This window comes from Gossypium hirsutum, chromosome D10, assembly GCF_007990345.1.
Source record: "Gossypium hirsutum isolate 1008001.06 chromosome D10, Gossypium_hirsutum_v2.1, whole genome shotgun sequence".
NCBI lineage: Eukaryota > Viridiplantae > Streptophyta > Magnoliopsida > Malvales > Malvaceae > Gossypium > Gossypium hirsutum.
The window spans coordinates 58,762,470-58,774,771 of record NC_053446.1 but is presented as its reverse complement, the minus strand read 5'-3'; the positions used below and the strand labels follow the sequence as shown (position 1 = coordinate 58,774,771).

General features: G+C 32.2%; 1 protein-coding gene across 1 annotated transcript; it reads left to right on the top strand.

Moving 5' to 3' along the window:
• The first annotated feature begins 6,871 nt into the window (after window positions 1-6,871).
• Window positions 6,872-11,741, top strand: LOC107915723 (MATH domain and coiled-coil domain-containing protein At3g58270). Its single transcript, XM_016844855.2, has 6 exons — window positions 6,872-7,261; window positions 7,353-7,510; window positions 9,699-9,900; window positions 9,988-10,145; window positions 10,526-10,815; window positions 10,893-11,741. Exons 1-6 carry the CDS (start codon window positions 7,080-7,082, stop codon window positions 11,562-11,564), a joined length of 1,662 nt encoding a protein of 553 aa, XP_016700344.1. The 5' UTR covers window positions 6,872-7,079; the 3' UTR covers window positions 11,565-11,741.
• The last annotated feature ends 561 nt before the right edge of the window (window positions 11,742-12,302 follow it).

Sequence of the window (12,302 nt, the reverse complement as noted above, 5' to 3'; positions counted from 1 at the left end):
ATTAAATTGATTAGTGATTTTGGAAAGTTAGTGAAAGTATTTCATGAGAGTTGGAAGTAATTTCTTTTGGTAAGATTTTCGGGGCGAAAATCCCTAAAGGGGGAGAGTTGTAACAGCCCGATTTTTAGGTCTAGTCAGAACAGTAGTTTTGAGACCACAAATCCGACGAGGAAAATTTTATTTTTATGGTCTACAATTTCATGGAATGATTTTGTGAAAATTTCGTTCGAAAATTTTGACATTTGAGCACTCAATTTATTTAAAAGTTCTAAGCTGATATGTGATCCCAAAAATTATTACAGTAAGAGAGTAGATATTCTTGATATAGTAAAACAAGGAAATTTCTAGGACGAAATTTATTTTAAGGGGGAGAGAAATGTAATACCCCGAAAATTTTTACAATAAGATATTATTTTTGATATAGTAAGGAAATAAAGTGACAAAAAGAAGAATTTTGAGTTATGACAACATTGGGAAGTATATTATGACATATTAATTCAAGAAAGAATTAAATTGTAAAAGTGAGAAAAGTTTTGTTACCCAATAGTAAATACTCAAAAATTGAGGGGTTAAAATGTAAATATGAAAAAGTTGAAGGATCAATAGTGTAAATATTTTAAGGGTGGAATAATCTAGAAACTAAGGAAAATGGATGAATTGAGACCAAATTGAATAGATGAAGAATTATGTGGGACTAAATCGTAATTTTACCAAACTAAGTGATGACTCAAGGATGGAATTTTAAAATATCTAAAGAGCAAAATGGTCAATTAGAGGAGAGATAAATCTAGAAAATAATGATGATGTTGGAGATATTTTAGATTAAATAAATAAATATTAGTTTATTATATTTTGATTTGATTTTTTTTCTTAATGATATTTTATTATCTTATATAGTAATATATATATATATGGAAAAAAAAGATGGAAGCCACCATCCCACCATTTTTCCATGCATTAACGTGAGAAGAAGAGAGAAAGAAAGAAAGTTTTGCTTTCTTTACAATTTAGTCCCCTCACAAAAAATTCACCATTTTCACTTAGAATTTAAAGAAATTTCCATAGCCACCAAAAGAGAAAATTGATAAGGAGACTATGGGGAGCTAGAATATCAAGTTAGATTCAAGACATAGAGGCTGGAGGAGAGAGAAAATCAAGTAAAAGATTGAAATTAATAGAGCAAGGTAAGAACATCAAGATTTCAATATATTTTTGAGTATGATATTATTGAAAAAGTATGAAATTGATGTTAATGTAGGGTTTTATTATATAAGGTTTTACTTTCTTGATATTTTAGTGAAGAAAAACAAGATAAAGTGATGGGAAATACTATAGAGAAAGGGAATAAGGGTGTTATAAATTTAGTAATCAACATTTTGCACTAAAACAGTTTTGGACAGCAACAGTAGGTTAACTTTGAAAAATCACTATAAATCATGGAAATTGAATTAGAAGATAAAAAAATATGAAATTAAATCTTTATTGAGTCTAGTTTCTCATAGAAGAAATGGTGTAACCAATGGAATTGTAAATTACGAAATATAATAAATTTTGTGAGACAAGTTCAGAATGAATTCGGGTTCCCCTGTTCTGACTTTAGAAAGTCATTAAAAATTGTACTAAAATGATTATGAGTTATAATTTATATGCTTAGAATCCTTAATAAGTCTATTTTCAAAAGAAACAAATTAGAACATCATCCGAATTCTGTATAAAGAGATAATTAGTTTTTAGTGAAAAAGGGTCAAAACTGTCAAACAGCAGAATAAGGATGCATTTAAAGAATAAACTGTACTTATTGGCTATACCAAAAATTCTGAAAATTTTATGGTAAGAAAATATGTGAGTCTAGTTTTATATAAAATTTACGGATCTTAATTTGGAGCTCTGTATCTCAATATATAATTAATTTAGTGACTATGACTCAAGTGAACAATTTGTTATGAGTAAACAAGTAAATAGTGGTAATATATATGTATCAAGGATGTGGATTGGAGTGGAGGAGGAGGAAAATTAATATATGTTAATATTCAGCTAATATGAGTTTACTTTAAAATAGTTAATTTACATGTTTTAGGTTCAGGGACTAAATTGAATAAAAGTAAAATTTTAAGGGTAATTTTGTAAAAATGTCAAAAATGACCAAATTGCATGAAATGAATTTTTTTATCGTTTAAATTAATAAATTGAATGAAATATTAATTTAGATCAAAATTTGGGTGAAAATTCGAGAAAAATAGAAAATTATCAAAATGTCCTTGAATTTTGATAATTCTGCAATTTAGCCCGGTGAGTTCGTGTAACTTGAATTATATTCTTAAATGCTTGAAATGTATGTTATTGATGTGAATATGATTTGAATGTTCATTGTATGAAAATTGATGAAACATTGATATATTTGACAAAAAGGAAAAAAAATCTCAGTTGAATGGAAGGAAAATTCGATAGATCTCTGAAAAAGAATTGACGGTAAAAAGGATCTAGCCCAGACAAGTGATCCTATCATGATATAGCTCTCCCGAAGAATATGTGGGAAATGGATTTAGCCCGGACGGGTAATCCGAATTAGGGTCTGAATTTAGCCTGATCTGGTAATTCAGATCTAAGCTCATTAGAGTAATTGTCGTTGTAGGGGATATAGCCTGGACTAGTAATTCCGCTATAAGAAATGAGGTTCGTAGAACTGTGCTCTATTGCAGGGGATTTAGCCTGAACTGATAATCCTGCTGTAAGAAATGAGGTTTGCGAGAGTGTGCTCTCTGAATTGGAAAATGTGCGAACATGAATATGAATTGACGGACCCGAATTTGTACACTAAAGTGTACCCCTAAAAATCCATCGAAATTCCGAAAAATTCAACGGGATAAAAATAGAAAATGATAAGTACTTAAAATCATGAAATTAAACTTGAAATACATAGAAATGATAATTATTTGATATACTAAAATATGACATGGAAAAGACATGTATGTGGAACTTGCCTGATAATTATGCATATTCAAGATTATGAACTGCTACTGGAATAAATATACATTGAACTTATAAAAAATTTATGGTACATGAAATATTGTCATAATGAATTGAATAATTTATATTTAAGAAGAAACAAAAAGAAAATGATATGTATCATGACATGTAAATATGAGACTATCTTTGATATGTTGATACAAGGAAAATTATGTGTATTAAAACGAGTAATATAATTAAGTGAGACATGGCGAGAAAATAAGTTTGTAAGTATTAAAGTATGCTAACCAATGTTGTTGCTTAAAGTTGAGGCAAGTATCAAATTACTGTTGAATGGTAATATGTTTAATTATAAGGTGCATTGGAATGTTAAGTGCTTAGATGAAAATATAATTGAGCGTATGAAAGAGTGGAAAAGTTTCAGTTATGCAATTTCTTATGAAAAGATTTGTTATGTGATACGCCCGTATGAATCCTGCACCTAATTCGGAAATAAAATTTTTTTCTAAAATCTATATATATATATAAATAGGATTCTGCAAAAAAATTTCCTATGATTCCGATTTAATCCCAGTAGGTTCCTAATAAATGTTTTGGGCTTCGAGGGCCCAATAAATGATGTTATGATTATTTTCAGAATATGAATAATAAATGATTCAGAATTATTGAAAATATTCAGTAAACTTCGATAATGCCTCGTGCCCTATTCTGACAACAGATACAGGTAAAGGGTGTTACATGTCACTTCATCCCTTATTTATAGTATATATTAGTTTGTTTCTATTTAAACTCTAGATGATAATGTTTAAAAGATATAATTTGAAATTAAATCTAAACAATATAATAATTCTAGCAATAATCCTAAAAATAAATTTCAAATTTAAACAAAGCCTAATGTTCATAAATCTCTTCTTTAAAATTTTGCTCCAAATCTTCCACATTTTGTATTTTCGGTATCACTTCTTCCCTATTTCGTATGCTGACCTGTTTTATCTTTAAATTCACACTTTTTGCCTCAAATTTCCTTTTGTCTTCAATTTAATCTCTATAAGATAAAAAATCATAAACAATCCAAATTAGTAAGATTGTACTCAAAATATACATGTAATTAATACATACAAGTATGCCATTTTAGAGTATTATCACCTATAGATAGCCATAGTATAGGAATAGGGGAAGGGTCATTGATATGTTTAATGCTAGGTCTTAAGTGTGACTGCGTGAACCAATTGTGTAATTCAACTCTTTTTGTTATTTACTCGGTTACTTGTCATTTATCAAAGCTTTAGGAAAACAATGGCTATTGCTTCCTCTTGTTCTGTTTTGCATTTATTTTGTATGTTCACCTGGGGCTCTGTCTCATTGGGGAATGCTTGAGCTTTCCACGTACAAGCATACATAGAAATAGAAATGATAGACTAGAACCAAATGACAATATAAAATGTAATGAAGCATGGAAGAGCCATTACGAAGAAGTTTCGGGGTTTATAAAGGAAGCTTTGAATTCATATTACCTAAAGCTCTGCTTGTTTGAGGAGTTGGTATGGTCAAAACTGTTGAAGTCCAGATGCCAAATATTTTATCTATGCCATCCTTTCTTCGTAGAGTCTGTCAGCTTCTGGACTGAACTGGTTGTTGATGATAAGGCACTGTTGTTTTTGGCAGTCACTCACCATTGTTTCAACGCGAGGCAGGCTGATTGGGGATTCACTTCATTCTTACGTCTTACTGAATTACACGACCCTAAAAGAGGCTATCTCCTTAATGATGCATGCTTGGTTGAAGTATACGTTTGCACTGATAAGACTCTAGATTTTATTTCCCATGAAGTTATAGTCAAAACTGATTGGGATGAACTTAAGGCCAAGGAAGCTGATTGTGTTAAGGCAGTCATAGACAACCAGAAAACTCCTACAACCAAACCAGTAGAGATCACACCTCCTTCACCAACTCAGTCTTCTAGCCACACTGTGGTACGTTACCTAAATCAGTTAATATTAATGCATATATATATATATAGCTCTTATTATTGCTTTTCTTTTCCACCATTTCAGGCCATTGAACCTGAAGAGTCTGCTGAGGAAGACATGAACACATTCTTCACTAGCTTAGAGTCCGAGCTTTCAAGCTCTAGAATTGTTTATTCTAAAGAAGAAGCAAAGGAAGCACTGGCTAAAATAAACGAAGCCTTGAATACAACCCCCGTTAATCTTAACGATTCAGGGAAGTTTTCTCCACTTAAGCAGGCATTCATGATCCTAGCTAGTTTTGATGGTTCCTCCACCACCCTTACAATTGATCAAAAGAATGAGTTGTTGGGCTTGGACGAAAGATTGAAAGAACTAGCTAACCGAGCAGCGAAAGCAGTGCAGGACAAGGATCAACTTACCGCCAAGGAATCTATCAAGCGGACGATGACTTGTAATTTGGAGAGTAGCCTAATCAGATATAAGGAGGTCGAAACAGAGGTAAAACAGGTGGATCAAATACTTGCTGCCCTCCGTGAGGAAGTTGAAGAAGCACAAAAGAGAAAGGAGAAGATGTTGGCTGAACGAAAGGGGATATACAGAAGTTGCAAGGAAATGAAAATGGAGTTGGATGCATTGGGAAAGGAATTGGCAGAGTGTGAGGCCACTGCCAAGGTTGGTGAGGAAGAAGAGAAGAGTGTTGAGGCTGAATGGGGAAGAATCAAAGATTTCATCTCTTCCATTGAAGCTAAGATTTAAGTATTGGTGTTTTGAACAAGACTTTATATTATATAAATTTTATATAAATGATACGTATGTATATATAAGGTACCCTTGTTATTGTCATGCTTAAATTATTTTTCAAAGATTATTTCCCTTTTTAAATTTATTTTAAATAATTGTGATAATTATATTTGCATGTAATCTCAAGTAATATTTTTGTCTCTTATATTTGAAATATTATATTTTAATTACTTGCGTTATTATGTTGTAATATTTTAGTTATTGAATATTAATTACCGTTAACAATATAACGATAAATTATTATGATACGTTAACTCATCGTTTCAAACGAAAATTTTAAGTTAAATATTGGTTCCTAATTTTTTTTTTGTTTTGAACAATTTTATGTTTTTTAATTAAAAAATTATATTTTTAAAATTTAACAATAAAAAAAATTATAAAATTTTCTTTTACGGAGTGCGGGCTATGAGCTAGTGGCACCACTTTAATTTGGAAAGAAACGTAATTGAAGTGAAGATCTAGACTTAGGCTTAGGTAGATGATATAAACGCCTGCAACGCCGCCATGGCAACTGCAACACTCTCACCTCATTGATGACGAAACCAGCTCTCCCTCTGTCTAAATTCGAACAAAACAATAAATAAATAAATCTCCAGAGTAATGTAAAGAAAGACAAAGATGTATCTCTATGCACTTCTCTACAGTTTCTCACACTTATTAAAAAGGAATACTTATATATTTAAAAAAATACATATAGGTGCTATCAAATATAATGGTGACAAGCTACAATCATCAAGTAATGATAAAGGTCGTGTTGTCATGAAATTGACGACATCAATTTTTATTGTGGAAAGTGTATTATTTTCGTAATTAATTATTTTTTTAGAATAATTTTAAAAAGAAGTTTAAAAAGATTATTGAGGTTGACTGGAGAAAAATTAAAGTTTTTACCTCTTCGATTTTAAAATTATTAGACATTTGAAAATGATATAATTTAACTTAATAAATTTAAAGAGATTATCAAGTCAAGAAAATTTTTAAAATTTAAAAAGTACAATAATTAAAAATTTAAACTAAAGTATAGGGACTAAATTACTAATTTAGTAATAATATAGGGCCTAATAATAAAATTTAACTGCTTGAAGGCTAAGTAGCTTAAGCAATAAGTCTTTAAAAAGTGAAAAAGACTGACTTTATGGGAAACGGAAAGACTTGGAGTTGTGAATAATCAAAGAAGAAGGAGCGTCGCTCGCTAGGAAAGGAAACCTTGAATCTTCCTCTGGATTTTGTCCAGATAGCATCTTCTATAGCTTATATTTTTTAATCGTAAACCCTCCATTATCTAAAGGCCTGTTTTTTTTAACTGAAATTTTGAGTGTAGTGGATAGCAAGTCTAAGCCTATGGATGTTAATGGACTAATAACTAAGGTGACATGGAAGATTGAAGTTTTGAGTGATGTTGGTAGTAAGTCTATGGGTCGTAATGGACAATTAACGAAGGTCACATGGAGGATTGAGAACTTCTCCACTATTCAAGACAAGAAGCTTTGCTCTGAAAATTTCACTGTTGATGGCAACAAATGGTAACGTTGATTTTCTTTCTTTTTGGTTATGTTTTTTAATTTGCTTTTTTAACTCCCTTGCATGACTTGGATTTGCAAACTTATTTGGCAGGCAACTTATTATCTACCCAGGGGGGGCCAATGAGGCTTTTTTGTCAATTTTTTTAGGTGTTGCAGATTCTGCAACTTTGGCTTCCGGATGGACTAGATATGCCCATTTCGGATTTGCTGTCATCGACCAATTCGATCGTGAAAATTCCAAAACACGAGGTATGCTCACCTGGGCCCTCTCTCGCTCAGTGGTGAATGCTTGAGCATTCCATATACATACATAGAAATAGAAAAGATAGACTAGAACCAACACCTCTTATGTTGTTTTACTGACGATAACAATTGGAACAGAGCCACTAGAATAAGTTTCGGCCCGGGGGGGGGTTACAGAGGAACCTTAGAATTCATAATGGTCATGGGTTTCGTATTATCTCCCATTGTTCCCCAATAGCTCAGCTTGTTTGAGGTTTTGGCATGGGTAAAACAGTCGAAGACCAGATGTCAAATATGTTATCTATGCCCTTTTTTTTTTTCCTTAGAATATGTCACTACCTTGTTTACGCAAGTTTTTGGTGATGATACACACTCTCGCTTTTGGCAGCCACTAAGAAATAGTTCAACGCGACCAACCCTATTCTGGGCTTCCGTTCATTCTTACCTCTTACTGAATTACGCAACCCTAAAAGAGGCTATCTCCTCAATGATGCATGCTTGGTTGAAGCCTACGTTTTCACTGGTCGGACTGTAGATATGATTTCACATGAATTTATAGTCAAAACTGATTTGGGTAAACGTAAGACCAAGGAAGGTGATTGTGTTAAGGCAGCCATAGGCAACCAGAAAACTACAACCACCAAACCAGTAGAAGTCATTAATCCTTCACCAACTCTGGTAAGTCAACCAAATTAGTTGTTAATAAATGCAACTAATACGACTCGAATTCAGGTCACACCTGAAGTGGTGAACACTCTTTGACCATAAAAAAGTCATCATATTGGTTCTAAATCTTATTATGTTTAAATTAGTTTTGGCAGAAGATGTAGCATATTGTTTAGTTTTGTCAATTTTAAACCGTTTCGTTTAAAAATGTCCAATCTTTTTAGTATATTATGTTTGAAATGTATTAATTTACTGTGTTTTTTAAATAAATTAAAAAAACCTTTATTTAAGCTCTTTGTTCATATTTTTTCCCAGATTTTATTACTTTAAAAAAATACTAATTTCTAATTTTATTATTTTACATTATTTTGGTATATTATGTTTGAAATGTATTCATTTAGTGTGTTTTTTAAATAAATTTAAAAAAACCCTTATTTCAACCCTTTGTTCGTATTTTTTTTCCGAATTCTATTACTTTCAATAAAACACATACTAAATGAATACATTTCAAATATAATGTACTAAAATAATGTAAAATAATAAAATTAGAAAATAGTATATTTTTTAAGGTAATAAAATTTGGAAAAAAATACGAATAAAGGGTCGAAATACAAACATGTTGGTGCTGCCTCTGCTCCATGCACTTTTGATGCCGCCTGTGGCAGGCCCATTTCTGCTTTTTTTTTTTAATTTTTTAACTGTTTTTTTGTACCATTTTAGTAAATAAAAAAAAAGTATACTATTTCAATATTTTTTTATTTTTTGTATTATTTTAGTAAAATACCCGGAGTAATGTAAAGAAAGCCAAAGATATATCTCTATGCACTTCTCTACAGTTTCCCACACTTATTAAAAAAGAATACTTATATATTTAAAATATATTTAAAAAAAATACATATAGGTGGTATCAAATATAATGGTGACAAGCGATAATCATCAAGTAATGATAGAGGTGGTGTTGTCGTGATCTATTTTTATTGTCGAAAATATATTATTTTCGTAATTAACTATTTTTTTTAGAATAATTTTGAAAAAAAAGTTCAAGAAGATTATTGAGGTTAACTGGAGAAAACTTAAAGATTTCACCTATTCTATTAAAGGAAAGATTTTAAAACTGTTGGACATTTGAAAATGATATAATTTAACTTAATAAAATTAGCGAGATTATCAGGTCGGGGAAATTTTTAAAATTTAAAAAGTACGAAAATTAAAAATTAACACTAAAGTTTAGGGGCTAAATTACTAATTTAGTAATAATATAGGGCCTAATAATAAAATTTAACTGCTTGAAGGCTAAGTAGCTTAAGCAACAAGGTCTTTAAAAAGTCAACAAGACTGACTTTATGGGAAACGGAAAGACTTGAGTTGTGAATAATCAAAGAAGAAGGAGCGTCGCTCGCTAGGAAAGGAAACCTTGAATCTTCCTCTGGACGTTGTCCAGATGGCATCTTCGATAGCTTATATTTTTTAATCGTAAACCCTCCATTGTCTAAATGCCTGTTTTTTTCAACTGAAATTTTGAGTGTAGTGGATAGCAAGTCTAAGCCTATGGATGTTAATGGACTAATAACGAAGGTGACATGGAAGATTGAAGTTTTGAGTGATGTTGGTAGTAAGTCTATGGGTCTTAATAGACAATTAACGAAGGTCACATGGAGGATTGAGAACTTCTCCAGTATTAAAGACTACAAGCTCTGCTCTGAAAGTTTCACTGTCGATGACAGTAAATGGTAACTTGGATTTCTTCTTTTTGGTTATGTTTTAATTTGATTTTTTAACTCCCTTGCATGACTTGGATTTGCAAACTTATTTGGCAGGCAACTTATTATCTACCCACGGGGGAACAATGTGGGTTTTTTGTCAATTTTTTTACGTGTTGCAGATTCTGCAGCTTTGGCTTCCGGATGGACTAGATATGCCCATTTCGGATTTGCAGTCATCGACCAATTCGATCGTGAAAATTCCAAAACAATAGGTAGGCTCACCTGGGCCCTCTCTCGCTCAGTGGTGAATGCTTGAGCATTCCATATACATACATAGAAATAGAAAAGATAGACTAGAACCAACACCTCTTATGTTGTTTTACTGACGATAACAATTGGAACAGAGCCACTAGAATAAGTTTCCCCCGGGGGGGGGGGTTACAGAGGAAGCTTAGAATTCATAATGGTCATGGGTTTCGTATTATCTCCCATTGTTCCTCAATAGCTCAGCTTGTTTCAGGTTTTGGCATGGTTAAAACAGTCGAAGACCAGATGTCAAATATGTTATCTATGCCCTTTTTTTTTCTTAGAATATGTCACTATCTTGTTTACGCAAGTTTTTGGTGATGATACACACTCTTGCTTTTGGCAGCCACTAAGAAAGAGTTCAACGCGAACTACCCTATTCGGGGCTTCGGTTCATTCTTACCTCTTACTGAATTACGCAACCCTAAAAGAGGCTATCTCCTCAATGATGCATGCTTGGTTGAAGCCTACGTTTTCACTGGTCGGACTGTAGATATGATTTCACATGAATTTATAGTCAAAACTGATTTGGATAAACGTAAGACCAAGGAAGGTGATTGTTTTAAGGCAGCCATAGGCAACCAGAAAACTACAACCACCAAACCAGTAGAAGTCATTAATCCTTCACCAACTCTGGTAAGTCAACCAAATTAGTTGTTATTAATAATTCCTTTTATGTATGTATCACTATGATTGCTTTTCCGCCATTTCAGGCCATTGAACTTGAACAGCCTGTTGAGGAAGACATGAACAAATTCTTCACTAGCTTAGAGTCCGAGCTTTCAAGCTCTGGAATTGTTTATTCTAAAGAAGAAGCAAAGGAAGCACTGGCTAAAATAAACGAAGCCTTGAATATGACCCCAGTTGATCTTAACGATTCAGGGAAGTTTTCTCCACTTAAGCAGGCATTCATGATCCTAGCTAGTTTTGATTGTTCCTCCACCACCCTTACAATTGAGCAAACGAATGAGTTGTTGGGCTTGGAGGAAAGATTGAAAGAACTAGCTAACCGAGCAGCGAAAGCAGTGCAGGACAAGAATCAACTTGCTGCGAAGGAATCTATCAAGCGGACAATGACTCGTAGTTTGGAGAGTAGCCTTATCAGATATAATGAGGTCGAAACAGAGGTGAAACAGGTGGATCCAATACTTGCTGCCCTCCATGAGGAAGTTGTAGAAGCACAAAAGAAAAGGGAGAAGATGTTGGCTGAACGAAATGGGATATACAGAAGTTGCAAGGAAATGAAAATGAAGTTGGATGCATTGGGAAAGGAATGGGCAGTGTATGAGGCCACTGCCAGGGTTGGTGAGGAAGAAGAGAAGAGTGTTGAGGCTGAATGGGGAAGAATCAAAGATTTCATGTCTTCCATTAACGGAAAGATTTAAGAACTGTAGAAGGAATTTTATAGGATTGGTATTTTGAGCTAGATATGCATCTTAATTTGTGTAATTGGTTTTGCTTTTGTCTAATATTGTGTTTAAAATATTTTCTAGAAATTATGTATTTTCTAAATTATCCTTACTTCTCTTTAACTAATGAATATTATCTATTAGAACCCAAAATGTCCAAGAGTTCCTTGTACTATAGAATTATTTTAGTTAATAATTTAATAGACGAATGATTAAAATATTAAATGTTGATAATATTAATGAGTGAGTGATTAAAATAAAAATATGGTAATAGTTAGGTAGCTTGAGATATAGATTGTTGAATGGTTTGTTTTATAATTTTTTTTTGAATTATAGAAACAGGATAAAGCTCGAACAATAAACGCAATTAGTGCGATTCGAATTCAGATCACACCTGAAGTGGTGAAGACTCTTTAACCATCAAAAAGTCATCATCTGGGTTCTAAATCTTAATATGTTTAAATGAGTTTTGGCAAAAGATATAGCATATTGTTTAGTTTTGTCAATTTTAAACCGTTTGGTTTAAAAATGCCCAATCATTTTAGGACTGGTCTAGTCCAAGGCCCACTTTTGAATTATTTATAAAGTTCGGCCCAAAATCAATTTTTTATTATTTATTTGTGACAAATTGGAAAATGTGTAAACCTGAGCAGTGGGAAAAAAGATTTATATGTTAAGAAAACTTTTAAGAAAGTACAAAAAAATTAATTGAAC

Bases quoted from the DNA above. Each gene is read 5' to 3' on its own strand.
- LOC107915723 (XM_016844855.2), top strand. From the start codon at position 7,080: ATGGATGTTAATGGACTAATAACTAAGGTGACATGGAAGATTGAAGTT. The intron at 7,262-7,352 runs GTAACGTTGATT...CTTATTTGGCAG, and splicing joins ACTGTTGATGGCAACAAATG to GCAACTTATTATCTACCCAG. The intron at 7,511-9,698 runs GTATGCTCACCT...TTTTGAGTGTAG, and splicing joins TGAAAATTCCAAAACACGAG to TGGATAGCAAGTCTAAGCCT.